This window comes from Martes martes (genome assembly GCF_963455335.1).
Source record: "Martes martes genome assembly, chromosome: 2".
Taxonomy (NCBI): domain Eukaryota; kingdom Metazoa; phylum Chordata; class Mammalia; order Carnivora; family Mustelidae; genus Martes; species Martes martes.
The window spans coordinates 140,015,778-140,038,457 of record NC_137889.1 but is presented as its reverse complement, the minus strand read 5'-3'; the positions used below and the strand labels follow the sequence as shown (position 1 = coordinate 140,038,457).

Genomic DNA, 22,680 nt, shown 5'->3' with positions numbered 1-22,680 from the left:
GGAGAGTTTAATGCTGCTTTGTCAGACAACTCTTGACTCTGGACAGCACTAAGGACAGGTGACCCATGTGCTTAGTTGTGGTTGCCCTGCTCTAAAACGCTCACTCCTTCCCTCCCCACAGCTGCCATCAAAAGGTCTGTCTGACCCCTTTTCACAGATGGCCCCAGGCAAGAAACAAGGAAAGCCAGCCCCTGCAAGTTTTTCAGCAGTGTCTTTGCTAAGCGAGCTTGGAGCACCTGTAGGATTTCCCAAATAAAGGGAGGGAGGAGGGACAGTGACCTAGGAGTTGACATATATTTGTCCTGAGCATGAATGCATGTTGGCTTTTCGCTTCATATCTAAATAAAGCAGTTAATGATATCAAGCTCAAGGGTGAAATAAACAAGTGGGCAAAATATCTTAACACAGTGGAAACACCACAAAGGATACATTGGTACTTAGAAATCCGAGGTAAAAAGTAGCAAACTCTTGGACGCCAGTGAACACGGTGAAGTGGGCGTCCCTGAGTGTCTGTCCGCCCAGCAGAAACATCAAAAAATCAAGCAAACGCTGCCAGAACCAACTTTGTCAGGACTCTGGAAAGCAGTCAACCGTTGACAGCAACCAAGGAAATGCTGAGTCAAGAAAAAGGCAACTGCAGGTTGTGGGAGAGCTCCGTGGCCTTTGCCCTTAGCGCACCACTGTGCAGGGCCCAGGGCCTGCTTTCAAAGCCCTTGTGTGCAGAGTTCTGTGTCTAGTCTGTTCAAACCTGGGGACTGCCCAAAGGACTGACAACGGGCACGGTTTCTCCTAACTCAGAACTCCCTTGGGACAGACAAGCCAGGGCGTTGCGGGAAGGCACCGTGAGGTGGATGGCATGAAACCACTTGTGGCGCGGGATGACAGGCAAGGCAGATTCCCCGGGCGCGGAAAGCTTGCAGGGGAACAGCTGGGGAAAGCTTCTGGGGGACCAGGTGCCGGGCGGCCCTGTCGGTGGAGCGTCTGACTCTTGATTTCAGCTCAGGTCGTGATTTATGGGTCGTGGGATCGAGCCCCGCATCAGGCTCCACACTCAATGGGGAGTCTGCTGGAGATCGTGTCTCCCTCTTCCTCTGCCCATCCCACTTGTGCACACACACTCTCTCTCTCTCCCCCTCCCTCCAGAGTAAATAAATAAATCTTTAAAAAAAAACAATAAAAACAACTCCCTGGCCCCTTGAAGCCTCCTGTGTCCAGCAGGAGGTTGAGAGAGCAGCACACACGCCCAGGGCAGCTCGCACACAGGGAGAAGGCCCAAGAAGACCCCAGGCTCGCTTTGGGCTGGTGTCTAGGCCCAGTGCCTGCCAGAAGTGGAGGCTCTGGCAGCGCTGCTCACAGCCCAGAGCTGAGTGACCCACAAAGATTGGGACAGGTTCCCTTTTCCTTTTCTGTTTCCCTCCTGGATCTGAAGTGCCCACTCAGTCAGCAATCCCTATGCCCCTGAGCCACACGGCTGCATGCGTGTGGTCGGCAGAAAGGAGAAGCTCCGGGCACCCAGCAGCCCTCGGGGGGCTTCCACATCTGGCTCTACCCTCTGCAGACTGCGCCTTCAGGAGCTGAGAGCAGCAGCCTCAGGGCGGGCTCGCCCACCTGCCCCTCCATCTCTGCAAGGCAAGGCTGAGGCTACCCCTTTAGCCTTCTTGGCCCACAGCGGCGTCCTCAGGGCTCCTGGGCCCAGGCGCCCCAGCACTGGGAGCGGGCTTTCCTCAGGTTGAGTTGTACTCCTTTGGTGAAAGCACTTTTTGTTTTTGGTGTGCGACACATGGGAGTGTGGCCAGCTTGCACCCACTAGGCCTCCACGTCAGCCTCTGCGGAGAACCCGTGAGCAGAGGCGCAGGTGTTGGTCCCCCCTCCCCATGGACAGGTTTGAAATGGTTAAGGGCCTGCAGAGAAAGAGCTGGTGGGTGGTATGCAGCTTGGACTCCATGGCCCCCTCTGCAGACATGACACTGATGGGCCTGACCACACGCCATGTTTCCACGCAGGAAGGACATTCCCCCAGAGCGAGTGACGCACGCAGACAGAGAGCAGACCAAGAAGGTGGTGTACTCAGCGGTCTATGGAGCAGGTAGGCTGCGGGCCGGTCTCGGTGTCACCTGTAGGCCAGATGGAGCTGGCTCTTATCCCATGTCTGTGTTTAAAAGTGTCCGTGCCTTAGAGAGATCGTCCTTGGCCCCCGGAACTCACTTTTGTGAGTTTCTGAGTGTCTTTTACAAAAGCCTGAGTACATCTGGGATGCACTAGAAACCAGTCAGACCACTGACAGCCATCAGCTCCCTGAGTGTCCTGCTGGCTGAGAGAACAGAGGCACAGAAGTGAATGGAGACCATGGTTGCCCAGCTGGGAGGGACACAGGACAAGGCCGAAGCCAGAGGGTGTAGCCCCACCCCTATCTGATACGGCTGTGCTGGGGGGCCATTTCTGGGCTGTGAGATGCTACCTCATCCTGACCCTGACCTCCACCCCACCACCCAGGACCTGAGGCAGAGCTGGCCTTCAGCTCCCTCCCACCGTCCCTCCCTCTCCCTCCAACCTCCTGACCATGGCTTCGTAAATTCTGTTTAAACTCTTTCCTCCCTCTACATCATGCTGAACCAGTGGGATATCACGTCCCCTCAGGACAACAAGGGAGAGGATGAAAAGGGGCTGTGGGCCAGCCAGCCCTCCTGAAGGAAGGGTCCATCTGGCTGTTGGCTGGCCTGTGCCAACCACCTTCTTTGGATCAGTCCTGTCTGGGCAACAAGGCTCTTGCAAAGTCACCAAGAGCAGAATTCATCTCCCTGCCACGGATACCCTTTGTTCATTTAAGGAAAGCCAGCAAAAGGGGATCAGCTTCCAGTGCAAGAACATCAGGGCAGACATGTTGTCGATTATCTGTCAGACCCACTTGTACTTCGGCAATGTGACCGTGGTGCCAGGGCATGAGCAACTTGTGTACAACGGGTCTGGAACATGCCTCCCGCCACCCAGCCTGGCTCCCAGCCCAGGCCCTGCACACCGCTTCCTCTGCTGGACCCCCGTCCACAGAGCTCACGCTCACGCCTTCCTTTTGGCTCTGCTGTCCCCTTCTCGGCCGTCCATTACTGCTGTATCAGTGATCCATTTCCGGGTAACACACTCATGGTCACCTGGCATCGGTGGGTATCAGGGGCCATGGTCTCACGGGCAGCTCCACCAGGAAGCACGTTAGCAGCCCTCAGGCCTTGCCGCGAGGGGCCCCCAGTGTAGGCAGAGCCACTGCCCGGGTTCTCCAGAGCCGGCCCCACAGTGCTGCATGCTTCCTAGTGGTCCCAAGTCCGTGCGACCGTCACTGTGCCGCCACTCAGATGCAGGTCTGCCCACCCCCCAGGGGAGGGTCACTTGAGGGCATGAAGACCAGGAGGCAGGACCATGGAGGCCACTCAAGAGTCTTTCTGCCGCACACCTCTTTCCAAGCTTGGGTCCCCGACCCCAAGCAGCACCTGTCTCACCCTCCTCCTCCATGAAGCACCCTTCTTCTCCCAGAGCACTGCGCATTCTCCCAGCCCAAGGAGCCCTGTGAAGCAGGAGCTCTTCTGGCTCTGCCCATTGCCAGGCACATAGCAGGCACACCATAAATACTGCACAAACCCATGAACTGCATAGTCTTTTGACCCTACTTGTGCATACATTCTGTGTACAGTTTTTGGGAAACAGGCTAAGAAATTGAAAGACTTGAACTCAGTGGGTGAGAGCAGGGTGACTCAGACTCGCTCATTCTGGCTCCTTGGCTCTTCTGGCTCCTCGGCTCGGCCTCCCTCTGCGGTGCTCCAGAACCTTCTGGATCACTGGTCAGGGGTGGGGGGCGGGGGAGGGCAGCCTGCCACCCAGTTATATTAGATCCCGGTGCCTCAAGTCCTTGATCCAGGCTCTGCGGGTGGAATGTTGCCTCCACTTCCAGGCAGGCAGCCCGGGCTGGAGTCCTAAGTCTGTCCCTCTGGGGTTGGTGACCTTCTGCAGGGCCTTCCACCACCGTGCCCCAGTCACCTCCCAGTCGGGGAGGAGCTGGCTCCTTGCACTGGTGCCTGGCACCAGCCGGCTCTCATCTTTGGCCTCAGCCACCACACCCGCACCCAGACTGGGCACCAGGTGACGGGCATCCATATGCGGGGAAGGGAGGGGGTGGCATGGGGGGTGCTCCACCTTGGCTGGGCGTTCACGGGAGCAGGAGCACACAGGGCCCTCAGCGCAGCTTCACACCGACGGCAGGATGCACCCAACACCAGTTTGTCACCTTCTGGACCATGCACTCTATTTTTTGCTGGAGAGGAAAGAGCTCCACTTGGTAAATAAGCAGTGAGTCATTAGCCGTGATGTTGGTGAAAAGAGTAATTTGGCTGCTTTTAGCTCGGATGGTGACAGTGTTCCCACCCTGAGCCTCCGTTTCTGCTATTCCCGCTGTCACCGGCCCGCTCAAGAGGAGACTGCCGTGCCTCTGCTGCTGTCTGCACAGGGCTGGGTTGTCCTCCCCACAGGCGAACCCATTGGGTCTCCTGGTCTGCTGGGAGCCCTTTGGAAACGCAGCCCAGACGCTTCCCACCAGCTGGCTTTCGTGGTTGCAATGATGTGTTTTCATGGGGGGTCTGGAAGCTGCTGCTCCCAACGCTGGGGGCACTGGCTGGGTCGGCATGATTGGCATGAGGACCACAGTGAGAGCCGAGGAGAAGCAAGACTGTGACGCAAGCAGAGAAGGCACTCCAGAGGGACTTCACATCTGGGCAGCCCCACTGCAGCCCACGGGCAGGACAGCCTGGTCCCCACAACTCCCCCAGACTCTGCCAGGAGGGCCATCCATTCCAGAATGGTGGTGACCACAGAGCCACAGTTCCCTAGGGATCTTGCGCAAAGAGGGACACGCTGGCTCACTGCCCCTCTCTCAGCCACCTGCCAGCTAACAGTGCACACTAGCCCTGTCCTGCTCACGACCCCTCTGAGCCCATCCAGATGCACAGCCTCCAGGAGGCCCCTCCTGACTCCTCCAGTCTTGCTCTGAGCTCCTCCTGCTGGAGTCCGCTTACCCCTTGATTCTCCTCAAGGTGTTCAGCGTTTAAGTTTGCCTCCACGTCCAATCACATTCAATCAGCAGGCACCCCCTGCTCCCAGAGGCTGACGTTTGTCACCAGAGATGTGCAAGTGGGCCCAGGAGGATGGCACTGAGTGACTAGTGCACGTGCCCTAGAATCACCAGTGCCAAGGATGGCCGGGAGAGGCGGGCCAGGCTGCCAGTTCGGAAGGACACAGAGAGTTAGTTGGGTCTGCTCTGGTCAGACCAGCCGGCCCCCGGGAGGCCACGGTGTGCCCTGAGCTCATGAGGCCCCAAAGCTGCAGACAAGAGGGAGAAACTATTAGCAATCATGCGAGGGACAAAAGAACACTTGTAGAAAAGGGAGTGGGGATCGTCTTCCTGAAGCTAGCGGTGCAACACAGCAGCCCCTGGTGTAAGGTGTAATCAGCCGTCTGTGGGGCAAGGCCCATGGTGAGTCCATCTAGGATTTCAGAACTGAGGAATGCTGCTGCTACCCCCAGGGGGCGCTTGCTTTCAGGGGGACAAGCCTGCCTGCGATTACAACTCAAAAACCCCAACATGTGAACCAAAGCACAGAGGACAGTTGTGTGAAAGGGAGCAGTCTCTGTGAAGCATGGAACACAAGCCCGCATGGCATCAATGGTCATCCTGCCTGGGGGTCTCTGAGTGTGACAGACCCACGGGGAGGGCGCGGGAACAGGGATCAGAGAACCAGTCGGGTCCTCCATCTCTTTCCCAGGCTCTGTCTTTTTCTTTAGCAGTTGCTGCATTATTTGTTCCTCTGGTAAACAGGCTTTTTCAAGTACAGGGCCTCAGCCAATTGCTGCCCTTCTGATCTCCCAACATCTCTACCTAATACAGCAAAGGAATCCTTTCTGGGCCATACGTACTGAGAAGGAGGAGTATGACATGTGTAATGGCCAAGTAGACCCCAGCAGACTCCTCTCCCACAGGTATTAACTATAAATTATGGAAAATATATAATAAAAAACTCCAGAAAGGTACTGAAAAGTGACTTTCAGGAGGAATGGTTCAGGCTGAGTTCCCCTTTTTATAGCTCCTCACCAAAGACAGGCCTCGGTCAGTGTGCTGGGTAGCTAACCCTCCAACAGAAATGCATAGTCTCACTTCCCTGAGGAAACAGAAGACAGAGTTTGAAGCAACCAGAGAATCTGGAAAGTGAGGGAGAAATTCCAGAAAAAAAGAGAGCAAAGGAGCCAAAGAACACCAGATTCTGGGTATGAATTCTGCCCAAACCTTTGGCTGACCCCTGGGCAGGCTTCAGACTTAGCCCAGCTAAGCCTAAAGGGACTGTTCTGAGATTTTAGCTGCTTCCCACTGCAGAGGGGCAGAGTTCAAAATTTGACTTTAGCCACATTAACTCCCTCCTTTAAAAAAAAAAATCAATACTCCTGAAAAAATAAATAAATAAAAGAATCCAGAGTGTCCACAATATTTCATTCACAATATCTAGGATTTAATCCAAAATTACTACACATAGGAAGAAATAGGATAATTTGACCCACACTCAAAAGAAAAGGCCATGATAGAAGCAAATCCTGAGATGACCCAGATATTGAAATGAGCAGACAAGGATTTTAAAGACATTATTACAACTATGCCAAAGGAGATAAAGGAAAACATGCCCCTAAGAATGAAAATAAAAGGAAATCTCAAAACATAGAAAGAACCAAACGGAAATTCTAAAACTGAGAGCTACAATGTTGAAAATAAAACACTGATTCGGCTTACCAGTAGATTAGACTTGAGAAAGGACTTAGCTGAGAAGATTCAGGGTTCCACTGAGCCAGATGGGCCAGAGGGGTCTAACCACCATATGATTCCTTTTTAAGGCAATGGAGGTTTCCACTAGAGTGATGTAGCAGAGGGGCAGGGATTGGAATGTCCTAGAAACAAAGACTTAAAGACGGATCATTTCAGTGGTCTGTATTCATGAAGCTATCACATGGTCTTTAATTAAGCCCTAATAGAGAAATTGGAATTTTTTTGTTTCTGTCCGAATGACATGAGATAATTTGGCAAGCTTGGCGAGAACAAGGACAGAGGGCTCCAAGAGCTCTCTTTGCCAGGAGAGACTCTGGGGAGCACAGCCTTTCCCACTCTCCCTAGCCAAGCAGTGGAAGCAAACATCTGCCCCTTCACTCTCTCAAGATGGGAACAGTTTTTGTCCAGACCCCTGGAAGCATGGGCCAGCTCAGGCTAAAGAGAAGATTGGATCTGAGCTCAGTCAGTCCCTTCATAGGTGTCCCATTAACAACCTGTGAGGTAAGGACTAGTGTTCTTGAGTCATAGGTGAAGAAACAGGATTGATCACAGGTCTCGTAACTTCCCCAAGGCCACACGGAGCCACCCGTGGGTGACAGAGCTGGACTCAGACCCAGGTCTGTGTGGCCTCAGCATCTGCTCCCTGCAGGCTGGGCTGGGACTCGGGGTGCTGTCCTGACCAGAGATCCTCCTCTAAAAAACCTCACAAGAACACCTGCATCCTCCAGGAAACAAATGCTGGTCTGGACCAGAAGCGTTGGTCTCAAAATGAAGATTTCAAGGATGCGAGCTCCAGTCCATTTTCTCAAAATTTGACAATGAAACTTTCCCTTCCTCTTTTCCTCTGGGCCTTTCTCTGGTGTTGCCCAGTTCTGGAGTCAGCTCTCCCTCTGGACAGGCTGAGAGACATTACTCGTGTTTTTACCCACCTGCCTGCCAGCCACTCGGCCAATATTGGTGAGTGAATAGATGTCTAACTGTTATTGGTCTAGGCGAAGGGCACTGAGCCCTCAGCCAGAAAGCCAGAGCCAACACCATCCTGACTGATTAGAAGAGACAAGTGGGGCCAGTGGGCCCCAAACTCACAGTGTCTTCCAAGGGCCCTTCTGCAGGCTCACTTCTGCGTGTGATGGCTGCTGCCTAGCAGCTTGGCTGCTGGTCCCCGCAGGTGTGAGCTGGCACCTGATCTTGAGCATTTCTGTCCACACAGGGAAGGAGCGGCTTGCTGCTTGCCTTGGAGTTACTGTGCAAGAGGCTGCCCTGTTCTTGGAGACTTTTTTGCAGAAGTACAAGAAAATCAAGGACTTTGTCCAAACAACCATTGCCCAGTGTCGCCAGACAGGTGAGCCAGACACAGCCAAAGCATTTGCAGGCCCCTCTTCCCCTCCCTGCTGACCTACGGCCGCCCCTGGTCTACTGGCCCTGCTTCCATGGAGGGTGGCAGGCCGATGGGCGGGGACAGGGTGAGCAGAAAATGGGACCCTAGGCTTCAGTGTGAGAAGGGTCTAGAGCCAGGATTTGCTTGAGGGAATCTTGTGTCAGAAAATGATCGATGAGCAGCTAGAGATACAGGCCTGCACCTAGAAGTGAAGAACATATGTTCTTATGAAAAGCACATGGTATATTTACAAAATTTCACCACAATTTGGTCACAAATTTCAAAGAACATCAACTAGCACATGCTGAGTGACCACAGGTAGCTCAGATCGAAATGTATGGCCGGCCTTCGGCCTGCTTGGGAACAGATCACACTCCTTCATGATTTAGAGTTGGAAGACGTCCCGAGAACATTACAAACATCTCAGAAATAAATGACAATGAGAGGATCTCCCATGAAAACTGGGGCATGGCCCTGCTGAGCCTTCACTTAGAAGTGCAAGAATAGTTTAAAAGCATATTTTAAAAAGCAGAAAAAGAAATTTGTGAACAGAAATGGGTTGTATTCAACCCTAGACATTTGGAAAAGAGCAGCACAGTGAAATGAAGCAGGGAGAGTTGGCAGGAGCAGGAATTCATGAAGCATGCCGCAGGGAGGCAGGTAACACCAGGTAGAGAGGGGCCGTCGTGCTACTAAGGAAGGAGAGGTGGCAGCCCAGTGGGGCCAGCCTTCCTAAGTGTGGTGCACTCCCTCGGGCTCCCCTGGGGTCCCTCAGGGTCTGGGCTGTCCCGGCTCTGCCAGGCCCATTGGCCACCTTCTTTTTTTTTTTTTTTTAAGATTTTATTTATTCATTTGACAGACAGAGATCACAAGTAGGCAGAGAGGCAGGCAGAGAGAGAGGAGGAAGCAGGCTCCCCGCCGAGCAGAGAGCCCGATGCGGGGCCGATCCCAGGATCCTGGGATCATGACCTGAGCCGAAGACAGAGGCTTTAACCCACTGAGCCACCCAGGTGCCCCCCATTAGCCACCTTCTTCTCTGAAGCCCCCAGCGGCCCTTCCCCAGGCGCCTTCTGACCGCGCATCCAGGCACCAGCCCCAAGGCAGGGCCCCCATGGGCCCTGACTTCGTGCAGCGCCCAGCTCCCTGCAGCCTTGGTGCAGGGCACAGAAAGCCAGCAACCTGCTCCCACCCCCAGCCGGCGTTGAACAGACCTCAGGCTCCCTGGACCCAGGGCTCAAGCCTCTGCCTAGGACCACCTGCACCCTAACCTGCTCAGAAACGTTAGAAGAGGGGTAGAGTGTGGAGTTAGAATAGCTGTGGGCAGAGGACAGTGAAGGTGCAGCAGGCTTTCCGTGGCTCTCCATAAAGAAACTCGTGGAATCCTCACCGCAGTTCTTACGTGGGCGGTCTCCTTGCCCAGTTTACAGACGGAGAAAGTGAATCACCAAGAGGTTAAGGTAAGTGGCTTCTGAAGCTCACACAGCTACCAGGTGGCAGCGGGCTGGGACCCACCACAGGCAGCACCATCTGGAGCCAGCACGCTCCCCTGCGTGCCTCTGCCTCCCTCCCTCACCCTCAGTTCCTGAAGGGCCGAGTGTGGGGCTGTGTGCTCTTCAACACAGCTGCTACACTTCTGGGTAAACACTGTGAAGAAATCCTCAAATGATCATTAAAATCTCCGACATACAGGGGTCAAGGGCCAGACAGCATACGAGCTCCTCACTGTCTCTGGACCACAGCTCAAGAGCCACGATAACCCACGAGTAAGCAAGTACATGACATGCAGACAGTGTCAGAAAGAAGGCATCCTAGGGGTGAGAGGAGCCAGCAGATGGGATTGTAGGGGTGAGAGGAGCCAGCAGACAGGATTGTAGGGGTGAGAGGAGCCAGAAGAGGGGATTGTAGGGGCAATAGGAGCCAGCACAGTCCCAGTGCAGGGAGTGGTGGAGGAGGCCCCTGGAGAGCACCGTGCACCCCAGCCTCGCTGGGATGAAGTCTGAGCCACCACAGGCCTGGCCAGAAGGGCCTGAAGCAGCGCAGGGGTGCACAGGCGGGCCAGGGCAGCCCAGAGGCCAGAGAGAAGGCCAGCAGGCCCAGACCCTGGGGGGCACACCACCGGCCTCAGGAAGAACCTGGGATTTGATTTGCATAAATCAGTTCACGAGCGTGGGAGAAAGATTGGCAGGGGAGGCCAAAGTGTGAGCTGGAGCCTCGGGAACCGTCTGAAGGCATGGGGCCTCCGGCCAACATCTGAAGAGGACTGGATGGAGAGCGCGGGCAAGAGACACCGAAGAGGCAACACGGACCACAGACTCGAGGCGGGCCCGGGCCCCCAGGCGTGGAGCTCTCCACGTAGGCACGCCCGCCCTGCTGGGTCTGGAGCAGATGGACCAGGCTACTGTGAGCAGGAGGCCCGGGTCCCTTCCAAGGCCTTGGGGAGAGGCCCTGCCAGGTGTTCGTGTGGTCTGCTCCTTTGTGCAGTTGATGAAAACTAGATGGAGAGGCTGGCTCTTCCACCCAGGCCGGGACAGCAGCTGGTCTGGGAGTCCAGCTGAGTGGAAGCTAGGTCGGTGACCCATTTAATTAGGATTTCAGGGCAAAGATTTCTGCGGTCTCTCCCTCCATCCCTGTGTGACTGAGGGACACTGGCTGTGCTGGCCCAGGAATGGCTTCGAAGAGCATTCCTTCCATCCTCTGGCCCACTTCCTAAGCACAGTGACATGAAGTGAGGGCTGGGGGTCACCTCGCAGTGTGGCCGGGACCGATGAGCCCAGCCCTGCGAGTTCTGGGTGAAGCAGAAGCAGGATTTGGAGTGTGTGGAGGCAGGGACTTCAACTTCGGGCCACATTGAGCTCAGACTTTCCTCCCACAATAAACAACTAGAAAGCTGGACAAATGCACGGGACAGTTGTTTCAGACACTGGATCATGGGCTGTGCCCTCCTCTTTCCCTTAGAGCCTCTGAGCAGCCCGAGCACATGCAGGAAGGGAGCCCAAGCAGATGATGGTGTCTCACTAAGTGAAGGGGATAGGATCAGGATGGGAGACGCACAGAACCAGAGCGCAGGGAGCCCAGCGGAAAAGGCACTGCACCAGTCTGGAGAGGAACACCTCTGGTTTTGAGCACCAGGACACACACACCGAGTGGGGAACCCTACACGATGAAGCAGAGTAATTTCTGGAAGCAGTAGGCTGGATCGTTTCAGAGTCCATACAGCGCTAGCTGTGTGCGTTCTGACCTTCGGAGTGGACAGTCCTCATGGGACATCCGCGTCGGGCAGGAGAGAGCCAAAAAGAGACCCACCCTAGTCATGGGTCTGAACTGGCCCCGGTTAAAGGCTCCTCCAAACCTGCCCCAACAAAGCTTAAACACAGGCCTCAGAGGCAGCAGATGACCTGCTAGTGACAGGACCACCAAACACTGTTGAAAGGGAGGCAGCAAAGCCAATGCTCGGCAGCAAAGACACACAGCACGCAGCCTCCAGCCCAGAACCACGAACCTTGCGAAGAGGCAGACTGAGTAATTCAGGCGGAGGCAAGTGCTCTCCCTGTCCTCACTGCCCATCCTGCTTAGGAGACTTGATGTTACCGCCTGGCACGCTGTGGATGCCCCGTACGCTGTCATTTCTGTAATTGTGACGTGCATGGGAAAGTCTTCCCGTCCTCAGACATGTGAGATCCTGAGTGCGATTCAGTCTCACGAGCACCTCAGAGAACACAGGTCCTCACGGTCAGGAACATACTCACCCAGCATGGCGTGTTTGTGTCTGTCTTCTTCAGGAGGACCTCGGGCAGGCGGTCAAGCATCTCGGGTGGTGACCTCAGGGTCCTGAGACAGAGCCCCGTGTTGGGGTCCACAAAAGAGAAAGAAAAAAAAGAGGACTGCAAAATTATGACGCTTCAGGCCCCACAAAACTTGGGTCTGCCCTCGTGGGAAAGGGCCACTCCCTCCTTGAGTAGAAAGTAGACGAATGCTTTCTCCCCATCCCAGCTGCTGCCTGGTCCAGAAGGACTTCTGCACCCGAGCCCCGCAAGTGGCCTTTCATAGCCTTTACAAACTGCCCTCCCCTGACCTCTGTCAGCTGTGGCTGCAGCCGGAAGTCAGGAGGGAGAGCCTCCACGAGGCTTCTCTGCTTCCCACCACGAACCCACTCACCCCAGGACAACCAGGCAGCCAGTGAGCAGAGCTCCCCACCACACTCGGGCTCAGCGCTGCAGTGAGGAGGGGTCCTGCCGGGGCCCTGGACCCCGGGTAGGGGAGGCCATGCCTACAGAGGCTAGGTGAGCACCAGGGCGCCACACAGCCTGTTTATCTCTGCCTCGTGTCCTCTTCTCCCTCACATGACCCAGGCTACGTGGCATCCATCATGGGCAGAAGGAGACTGCTGCCGAGGGTCCACGCACAAGACCATCAGCTGCGGGCGCAAGCTGAGAGGCAGGCCGTGAACTTCACGGTGCAAGGTATGCAGAGCCCCTCGGGCCACCTGCCGTGGTTTCTCAGCCACCACAGGGCTGAGTGACACCCCCAGATTATTGGGGTGCCAGTCCCTGTTCCTGTGCTCCCTGGCCGTCATGGGGGAGGCCCAAGCAAAATAACGCTTGGCACTCAATGGGCGCTCAGGACTTGGCGGCTTTTCCGGCAGGCAACACCATCCCAACCTCTAAAGAGGGACCTTAGGCTTTTGGAGTTTCTCTGGCCAGGACAAGGGCAAGATCTGGAGCTCAGTCCCTGCACTCTTTGCCTGGGGCTTTCGGTCGTGCCTGTCATGCCTGGCAGGGGTAAGACCTTACAGCAAGGCCTCCAGACCCAGCAGGCCTTCCTAGGTCCCGAGGTCCTCGGTGGCAGGCAGCTGGGAGGCCCAAGGGCACACGGTCTGCCCCAGTCATGAAGACTCCTCTGTCATCTCTAGCCACAGCCCCCAGTAGCTCACATCTCTGCATAAAGGTGGAGAGGGAGAGCGATAATCACAGGCTCCACACACCACGGGCCACAAGCTGTCCAATGGAGGCCCTAGGCAGCTTGGGAGTCAGGTGTCATCCTGTTGGTGACCCATGGGTCACAGATGGGGACCCGAGACCCCCAGGGCCCAGACATGAGACCTGAGGCAGGACATCACCACCTGCCCCCAGGGGGGGTTCTGCCACAGGAAAGCAGCCAGGGCCCCCAGCGGACGGGGAGCAGGCAGCTTGGACTGGAGGCAGGGTGGAGATCCTGTCCCCGTGAGTCCTGCAGAGAGGGGACACGGTGGCCCTGAGTTCAGACTCAGCCCCACATGCATTGTGTGGACAGCAGGAGGCCCAGTGGCAGCTGGCAGGACAATTGCTAGGATCGGTCTGGGCTCAGTATAGAATCTTCCAGAAGTCCTGTGGCCCCATGTGACTGGCCAGACAGGAGCTGAGGACGGTGACAGCCCTCACATCCTGAGATGGCATGTTTTCACGTAGGAGGCTATTAGGCCACGGCTGCATGTCTGTCCACTGGATGTGAGTGAGACATGTGCTCAGTGATGCCAAAGCTGTGTTAGATCCCTTCCAGAAAGTCCTGCACAGGAGATGCCTTTGTTTGAGAGGCTGGCCAGGACATCCAGCTACCGTGGATATGGCCTCCCTGCACATGCGTGTCTCTGCCGTCCATCCACGTAACAGAAATCTGTGTGAGTTGAACTAGGTGCCAGGAGCAAGCGGTGGCCAGTGCCGTGAGAAAGTTCTGCCTCTGACCCATCAGCCAACATGACCAGCCGTGAAACGTCCACCTCCCCTTCCCCACACACCCTTCCTGCCTCCCCTATCCTTGTTTCCCCAGCCCCGTGTCCTTTCCCTGACAATCCACCCCAGGGCAGCCCCCCACCCCACCTGAGACCCCTCACCAGCAGCAGGCCAACCTCAGAGGTCACTTCCATGTCCAGCATTCCTGCCACACTCTCAGGAAAGGGACGTCCATATTCCGGAGGCTTAGCCGTACAGTGGAGGAAGGCAGTCCACGGACTAACAACCTTTACCCCTTCGGGAACCTTGGGAACCATGAAGAGCTAAAGCAATTTCAAACCACAGTGAAATCTGACTTCATGTTTCCCATGCCTGAGACACCTGCTGTGTGTCTGGCACTGGAATAGGCGTGTCCCCTACACCGGCCAGCACCTTGCAGAGTGCCCAACACAGCTTTGACCTGTGATTTACCCTCCCCAAACCCAGGAGCGCTATCATAGCCCCAAGCGATCCACTGGAGAGCCAAGCACAATGAAGTCCAGCAGCCACATGGCTGGTAGGTCTATTTGCTGGTGTAGTGGGCAGGATTCTAGATTCTGCAGAACCTATGAATATGATATCATCCCCATGCTTAGGTCAAGCCACAGGGGAAAGGGGGTTTGCATCCACAGCAGGCCTGACCTCATCAGGCAGGCCCCTGAAAGACTGTAGGGGTGAAAGTCAGGGACTCACCGCAGCAGGAGCCCTTCAGGTGGCCGTGAAGAAGCCAACTGCTGGTTGGCTGAGGGCCCATGGCAAGGACCGGAGGGCAGCCTCCAGCAGCCGAACGCGTGGCTCACAGCTGGCAGCCAGCCGCAACACAGGAACCTTGCTCATGCACGGCACGAAATGAACTTTGCTAATGACCTAGGGTCACTTGGGAGTGGGTCTTCCCTCAATGAACTTCCAAGTGAGGTCACGGTCAGATCGCACACTGATCTTTGGCTGTGAGGCCCCGAGCAGAGGACCCAGGCCCATGGACTGGGTTCTTGCTCAGCAGGAACTGTGGGATGGTAGATCTGGGCTGTTTTCACCTGTGGGGCATGGGGTCCTGCATTCCACAGCTTAGAGAATGAAGACAGCCCCGCTCGGCAGAGCGTGCTGGCTGAGACCCTGCTGCAGGGCCCTGGACCTCACATCGTTCGTGAAACAGAGCCCCTTGTCCCCACAGGCTCAGCTGCAGACCTCTGTAAGATGGCCATGATCCGTGTCTTCACTGCCGTGGCTGCTTCCCCTACCCTGACGGCCAGGTCAGTGAGTGAGTGGCCGCTTACCCAGCCTGACCCCTAACCCTTAGAAGGGCTCGGGTGGGAGGCCAGTGGTTCTGTGGGTCGACACTGTGGCTGGGCCACGTGCATGCACCTCCCAGGAGGAAAGCAACGCCTTCCACTTCCCATGAACCCCAAGCAGAGGGGCCCCCCAAGCCCGGGTTCCTCTCAGCACTCTCAGGGCAGTGCCTGCCTCCCAGCTTGGGCTGAGCAAAGTGCCCAGGGGCCAGCTCAGGGCCGCTGCAGTAGCGAGGGGCCACCCGCCTCCAGGCATGAAGAGGTCTCGTCAGGTTCAGCTGGTGTGGAAATGCGTCTCCCCAGGTATGTGTGAGCCCGTGCGGGCCCAGCCCAAGGTCAGGACATAGACACTCCACACTGCCCTCCACTCGGCCACACACTCCACTCCGCCCCCGGGGCCTGTGGCTGCCACCACCCAGTGTGCTGGAGACCCAGCCCTACCCACAGAGCCACGGCTGCCTCCGGGCTACAGCTCTATCCAGTTTCTGTCTCTGCCTCCGTGGCCGAGCATCCAGGAGGCTGGGTGACAAGGAGCCCCTGTCCAGCTCTGCTGGCCCAGCTTCACAGCCGCCCGAGGTCCTGGCACCAGTGCAGATGGCAGGGGGCGGGTTCTGCTCCAGAACCCCGGGACTCCTTCTTGGCCACTCCTCTGGAAGTCCCCCAGAGAAGTTAGTGTGTCAGAGCCAGAAGGCCCGACCCCTGCTTGGGCCCCATGCACTTGTGTTTGCCATGCTAGGGGTGGGCTCCGGGCCAGAGCGGGCCTGTTCCTGCAGATGAGCCCAGGTGACAGGGCTGGGCAGCCGCGTCTCCAGCTTGTGACCGAGGGTGGGGGGGTCACCTGCACAGCGGGACCCTCTCCATCTGAGTTCCATCTTGGCTTTGATACTGTTCTACTTCTCAAGGTGTGATTTCCATCCTTATCTGAGGTCCTTCATCTTTCCTTAAAAAGGCTTCTCCTATTTCACGGGTTTCGTATTGTTCATTTTGATATTTGAACCTGGGTTCTTTTGGCAATTCCAGCAATTCTGTGCATAATTTGCAGTGGGCAAAGGCCCCAGCAGAGACTGTGGGTGGCGTCCTAGTGAAGGACTGGGGACAGGACTGTCCCCAAGCCCCACAGAGCCGCCCAACAGCTCCCTCTGCAACCCCTGTCCCAGACACCACCTCCCACCCACCAACCGCCCTCGGGAGGGGGCCTCCGTGGCCGCCAGCCTGGGCCTGGGGAGGAGCGAGGGCGGGCGGGGGTCAGATCTGTTGCTCTCAGTTACCTGGCCCTGTACAAGGGTCTGGGCTACGTCTCTGGTTTCTGCCGCCACTGGGTAGGGCGGGGGGTGGGTGAAAGCAGAATGGGAAATCTTTCCTCTTGGTTTCTCCTGCTCCATGTCCATCTGCTCCCCCTGCCCTCCACACGCCAGTTGAGTGCTGGGCCTCCAATCCCCTGCCCCTCAGGCTCCCTGGTGTGCTTTCCACAGGGTCCATTTCAGAGGGGGCTGAAGCGGCCTGTGTAGCTCACCACCTCGGCCGGAACCAAAGGCTGCACAGTTGTTCTGCCTCTGTGACATCATAGTCCAGAGATATCTGATCCGTTTGGGCGTTTTGTGGAATTGATAAAGGAAGATGGTCCATGAGGACTTGGGATCTTCTTCGAGGAGTCCAGAGCTCAGCACAAATGGTTCTTGCTCCGGGTTTGGCACCCCGCTGCCCCCTCTCAGGCTTCACTGTCTCTGGGAAAAGCTTCCCATAGCAGGCAGGATGTGTTAGAACATGAAGCGGTTCAGTGTGGAATCTGGGGCCTTTCCCACTCTGCTCTGTTCTTCCCAGAGCAACAGGAGAAGTTTTGGGTCGAGGTTAGAATAAGCCACCTCGAGCCACGTGTGAGGACACAAGATGCATCACCAGAGGCTCGTGGTTGTGCAGAGCGGAGCAAGTGCCCAGAGAGCCTCCTCCAGTTGCCCCCAGGCCCCTAGGGCCTGCAAACTTAGGCCCAGAGCAAGAAGCCCTCCGAACTTCCCGCTGCCAGTTGTTGGCAGAGCCGTCAGCTCTGAGGGATCCTGTCTCGGCCTCTCAGGACATGGGGCCTCTATGAAAAGGCCTAAGATTCAGAACACATCAGAGCCAGAAAGAAGCTTCAGAGACGCTGAGTATAGACAAGGGGAAACCGAGGCCCAGAGCCTACCCATGTCCAAGACTGTGCAGAGCTGGACCAGCGCTGGGCCTCCCCGCCTGATCCACAGAGCTGCCCCTTCTGCTCCTGCTGTGCCCCTGCCACCGAGAGGCCCAGGAGAGCCACCTGGTTCTCCCGCTCTGGACCTCGGGATGGAGGCCACCTCCTCAAGACCCTCCCCTGCTCCCTTGCCCTCAGGTATAGGGACTGTCGGTAAAATGTGGAAGACAGGGCCATCGGCTGGCCACCAGGGGTGCCCTCTGACCTTCGGTCACCTGGCCAGGCGTGGCTCACCGCCGTGGGGCACAACACCATCTCCGGGCCTCAGGAAGGAGCAGAGAGGGTGTCGGGGGTCCAGGGGAGGCAAGAGACTCAGCCATGCAGTGGGGAGCAGCCTGGATGAGCCTGGGCTCTGTGAGCTGGCCGGGCGGCCATGGAGCTGCTCCTGACGCTGGGAGGGGCCAAGCAGGAAGGCTGCGGGTGGTGACAGGGAGTTGACAGGGCCAGGGTATCGTCCGGGGAGGCCAGGCTCTGCTGCAGCCCTCGTTCACGGGAGCATCAAGAGGACAGCGGGACAGCGGGCAGCCACTGCTCGGAAACAGTGGGTCTGACCCACGCGCTCAGCTACCCCACACGGGTGTCTCTGCATCTTTGTGCCCCAGTTTCCAGCTGGAAGTCCAGGAATGTCGCTGGCAGCTGTGGGAGCGGTGTGTAAGTGACTAACGACTCAGGCCTATTCTTAGGTCGCTGCCACACTGGCGGCTCAGTACTCACGGCATCACTTCAAGAAGTGTGAACTGTGCTGCTGCTAAACCTGAGAGTTTCTGCCGCTTGAACACGAAGATTCCGCGGGAGCAGAGGTCCCACCACAGTGCCCCAAACCCGTTCTGGCTTCTAGAGGACAGCCTGGAGGTTGGGCAAATCCTCTCCCTGCAGGCAGAGACAGACAGATGGATGGGAGGAAGCTCTGTGGGCCCCTGGACCTGCGGGCAGCGCTCACTTCTACCCCGCGGTAGGAAGAGAGGCTCCCTCTTCCAGGTGGGCTTGCAGTCCAGGGGTATCACCATCCTGGGGGGCCTCTGCGCACCTCTCCAGCCCAGCTTTCCTAGTGTCTCTGTCTGCCACCTCATTCCTCCCACACCACGCCTGCAAAGTGACAAGGTTCGGACGTGGCCTCTGACCTCAAAGGCCCAGTCCTGGGCTCAGCAAGTCACACAAAGGGCAGAGTACACAGCACCGCCCCCCGACATTCCCATCCTTCCGTGGGTCATCTGCACCACACCTCCCCTCCCTGAGTGCACAGGGCAAGCCACCTTCCTCTGTCCTAGGCCACAGCCCCCTGCAGGCATCATCCTCCCAGAGCACCTATGCCAGCCCAGACCCCACCTTCCCCAGAACGTGCGCCCCTGCTGGCCCCTGGCACTTGACCCAAAGCACTCCCAAGGCCCCTGAGCAAGGATGTGCTGAGGGCCACTGGCCTCCACTCTATGGAGAGACGTTTGCATCCAGTCCTGCTGGGTGTCCCACGCCCCACCCGGTCACATGGTCTGGAGCACCCTGTGTCACAGGCTTCCGTAGTGGCCACGTGAGGCCACAGCTCAGGGTGTTCCCTGCCCTCACATGTCTTGCAGGCTGGTCGCCCAGCTTCACGACGAGCTGCTGTTTGAGGTGGAAGAGCCACAGGTTCCTGAGTTTGCAGGTGAGCCGGCCACACACAGCACCTTCCACTTCTCAGAAAGCTAAGGCCACTCCGGCTGCCCCTCCCTGCCCCGTGCTGAGCGAAACTGCCCCACCCTGGCCACGCCCCAGTCCTCCCTGTGGGGCCTGCCTCAGCATCAGGGCTCCTAGATAATGTGGACTCCCCTTCTGGACTTGCTGGCCTTGTGGCCTTTGGTCCCAGACTGCGGACTCCATCCTACCGTGGGGACCACCTCCCTCAGTGGGGTGGTTCCCTACATAGCTGGTATTTCCCCAGTTGGGGGAGGGGGCCAGGGTCCCGCCTCCATCCTTAGGAAGCACCTGGACACCCCTGCAGCTCCCCAGCGTGGCCCAGGCTGGGGGTAGGGGGCATGCTTCCCTCCCAGGGACCCAGCAACCCTCTGACCCAACCTCCTGCCCAATCCCCTAACAACCATCTACACAGCACAGAGAAGGAAACAAGGTCATGGAGCTTGGGTGCACAGCCCTCAGTAGCCACTGGCCCACTCCAGGCACCCAGAGACGGGTCCCCAGGGAGCTGGCCCATTAAGCCCACAGCCAGGGAGGGGAGAACCACTCCTTCAGGGGGTCTTTCTGTCACAATCTTTGTATCAAAAATTGCAGATAACTTAGTAGGATGGAATGAAATATTTGTTGATCAAAGAGACAAAGTGTTCTGAGCAAACTCAGAGAAACACTGAGCCAGCAGACCCCTCCCTTACCTGGGCTGCTCCCTGTCTCAGGGCTGGAGGGCAACTGAGGCCACAGGGCCAGCCCAGCCCACCAGCACCACACAGCTGCACTTCCAGGCTTTACCATCACATGCAAGTTCATGGACATTTGGTGGGAGCATGGGTCCTCCTGCCTGCGCTGTGCCAGCCAGGGTGGCCCAACGTTCCCTCCTCCTCCCAGCCCCAAAGCCCCCAGCACCCCCCACTGCCCAGGACCCCACTGGCTGAGCCTAGGGCTGGGGGGGAGTTGCTCAGCAACCACAGCTGGGGTAGCTGAGGTGCCATCAGGCCTGTGCTGGGCGTGTGGCCAGTGGCACCAGCCACAGGTGATGCCAGGGCTGCCGGACCCACTGGCGTGGCTGGCTATGTGAACTCAGGGAATAACTGTGGAGCCTGGGGGCCAGGACAGGGCTGGGACCTCGGCATTCCCATGACAGCCCCATCTCTGTCCAGAGGGCTTGGGGCTGCTCCTCTCCCCCTCTTCCCTCTGTTCCAGCTCTAGTCAGGGGGACCATGGAGGCCCTGCAGGACTTGCCGGCCTTGCAGCTGCAGGTGAGGGGGAAGGGGCGGGGAAGCAGGCAGGTCCCACGCAGCTCTGCAGGCTCCCTCCAACTGGCCACTCGAGGCCAGTGCCTACCAGACAGAAGAGTTGAGTCCAGCTCCCAGGGGACCAAGAGACAGGATGCAGGGCACAGGCAGCCCCCGAGCCTCCAGACTGCTGCCCTCCTCCACTGCCTTGTGGTTCCCGGAGGCCCAACCGCCCCCCTTCAGTCCTGCAGGGAACAGAGGGGCTGCCAGCAGGGGACCACAGCAACAGGCAGCAATGGGCAGCCCCCGTCCTTCCTCCCTGTCGAGAGGGAGCTGTTGCACCATAGTCCAGGGCCTTGGCAAGTTCCCACTCAGGGTTAGGGTTCCTGGGAGGGCTCCCCCAGACCCTGTTTGGCATCTCTCCCATAAGGCACCTGCAGGCCTGCTCCCTGGTAGAGGCCTGGGCAGGTCAGCTGGGCAGCTCAGCCACAGTTGGGGTATTAGGGTCTGGGGGTGCTTGTCTGTCTGTCCCTGTGAGTGTGTGGCTGTGTCGAATCACGTCTTCGGGCTAAGTGGCTGCCTGGCGCTGGGGACCCCTGCCCACCTGGGGGAAGGGCGAGCCTGGGCCTGGAACTGACTGCCACCGCCGCCCCCTGCAGGTGCCGCTGAAGGTGAGCCTGAGTGCTGGCCAGTCATGGGGCCACCTGGTGCGGCTGCAGGAGGGCCCCGGGCCCTCGGCCCAGCCCACGTCCTGCTGAGTCTCCAAGCAACCACGCTGCCACCGCCAGTCCCCTTGTCAGCACCTACCCTGTGCGTGCATTTTTCGCCTTCATTTTGTCTGTAGCCCCAGGCAACAGTGGGAGGAGAGAACTGGTTTCCATCAGCCCATTGTGTGGCCTTCCCCAAGGTCAGCACTGGGCGCTTTGCATGGGCTCCCAGTGAGAGCGGTGGTGGAGAGGGCCACATCCACCCCCTGGGCTGTCCTCTAGAGTAAAAGCCTTTTCAAAGCAGGCGCCGAGTCTCTGTACAAATGAATTATTCCGGTGGATGGGAGATGCCATGCCCACACCCCTGATCCACTCTGCTTGGCCCAGAGCTGAGCGGCTGAGACAGGAGCGGCCTGCCTGACCCACGGCAGGGGCTCCCGGCCCTTCTCCCACAGAGCCCAGGCTGCGTTCCACCAGGTCCACAGCTGCTCAGCACTTAGCCGGTGCCCCAGGAGCTGCCAGCAGCCTGGAGGCCCTACCTGCTGGCCAGAGCTCCCTGCAGCCACGGAGGGGAGCCACTGGCCCGCTCCAGGCACCCAGAGTGCGCTGACGGCCACCAAGGTGCAGAAAACAAGCACAGAGGGGCGGGCATGGGTTCTGTGCTCTCAGCCGGGGCAGGCCGTCCAGGCCTCTGGAGTGAGAGCTCTTGGGTGGCCCCAGCCTCCCCACGAACCTCCTGTTGGCCAGACCAGTCCCTGGGAGCCAGCCAGCTCCCCGACTCTCCTCTCAAAGTGGCTCTCCCAGACCATGCACCCAACAGCCTCACGGTGGCCCCCCTTGCACAGTGGGGACACGGAGGGACAGAAAGTTTACATCATTGTACAAGCCCACTTGGGTATTCGGTGCCCAGCCATTCCCGCACCTCTGCTCAGTTGCCTCTCCCGCACAACCCTACAAAGGTCCTCTGTGGGTCCAGCCTCCAGGTCATCCAGGCACCCCAGGGTCTCCTCTCCCGCATGCCTCCCTGTCTGGGTTCTGAGGGCCCGCACAGCACCTGTTGGGCTGGGGTACATGTGCGAGGCACCCCCTCTAGTAGGCACCAGAGCTGCTCAGGTAGTCGGTGGCTGGGCTTCAGCCTCCTGTGCGGAGCCCACTTCTCTGCTTACTTTGCCCAGCCCTACTTTTCTCATGGCCTCAAGGTATTGTCACTGTCTTCATGGGATGCATGAGCATCTGTATGGCCAGGCCTGGCCACTGTGTGATGGAACGTTCTAGAATCTGGAGAGCTGGAACCCTCCATGCCAGCCGTGGGCGTGTGTTGCATGTCCCTGTACCTATGTACGTGTGATTGGCCTTGCCTACAGGGGGCCTGTCTTCACGCGGTCAGCTCAGAGACACAGCCACTGCTGGGCTGCACACTGGCCCCAGGCCGATGTCCAAACACGGCTCATGCCCCCAGTATCGAGGGTCAGAGTGAGCTGTCTGCAGAAGCCAGCCCCACAGGCTGCAAGGCCGCAGACGTTGCTTTCAGTGATCCTAGGGCCTGCCCAAAGCCCTCCCTGCAGCAGAAGGCTGACCCTGGGGACGGGCTGAGCCG

The 22,680-nt window shown here is 57.8% G+C and overlaps 1 protein-coding gene across 1 annotated transcript; it reads left to right on the top strand.

The window, feature by feature from the left end:
* Positions 1–878: 878 nt before the first annotated feature.
* LOC308338334 (DNA polymerase nu-like) lies at positions 879–21,385 on the top strand (the record flags this gene model as incomplete). Its single annotated transcript, XM_080796345.1, has 9 exons — positions 879–953; positions 1,493–1,629; positions 2,004–2,086; positions 7,718–7,804; positions 8,058–8,189; positions 12,575–12,685; positions 15,141–15,219; positions 19,051–19,118; positions 21,036–21,385. The coding sequence occupies 9 exons, from the start codon at positions 879–881 to the stop codon at positions 21,218–21,220; spliced, it is 957 nt and encodes a 318-aa protein (XP_080652471.1). The 3' UTR covers positions 21,221–21,385.
* Between the last annotated feature and the right edge of the window lie 1,295 nt (positions 21,386–22,680).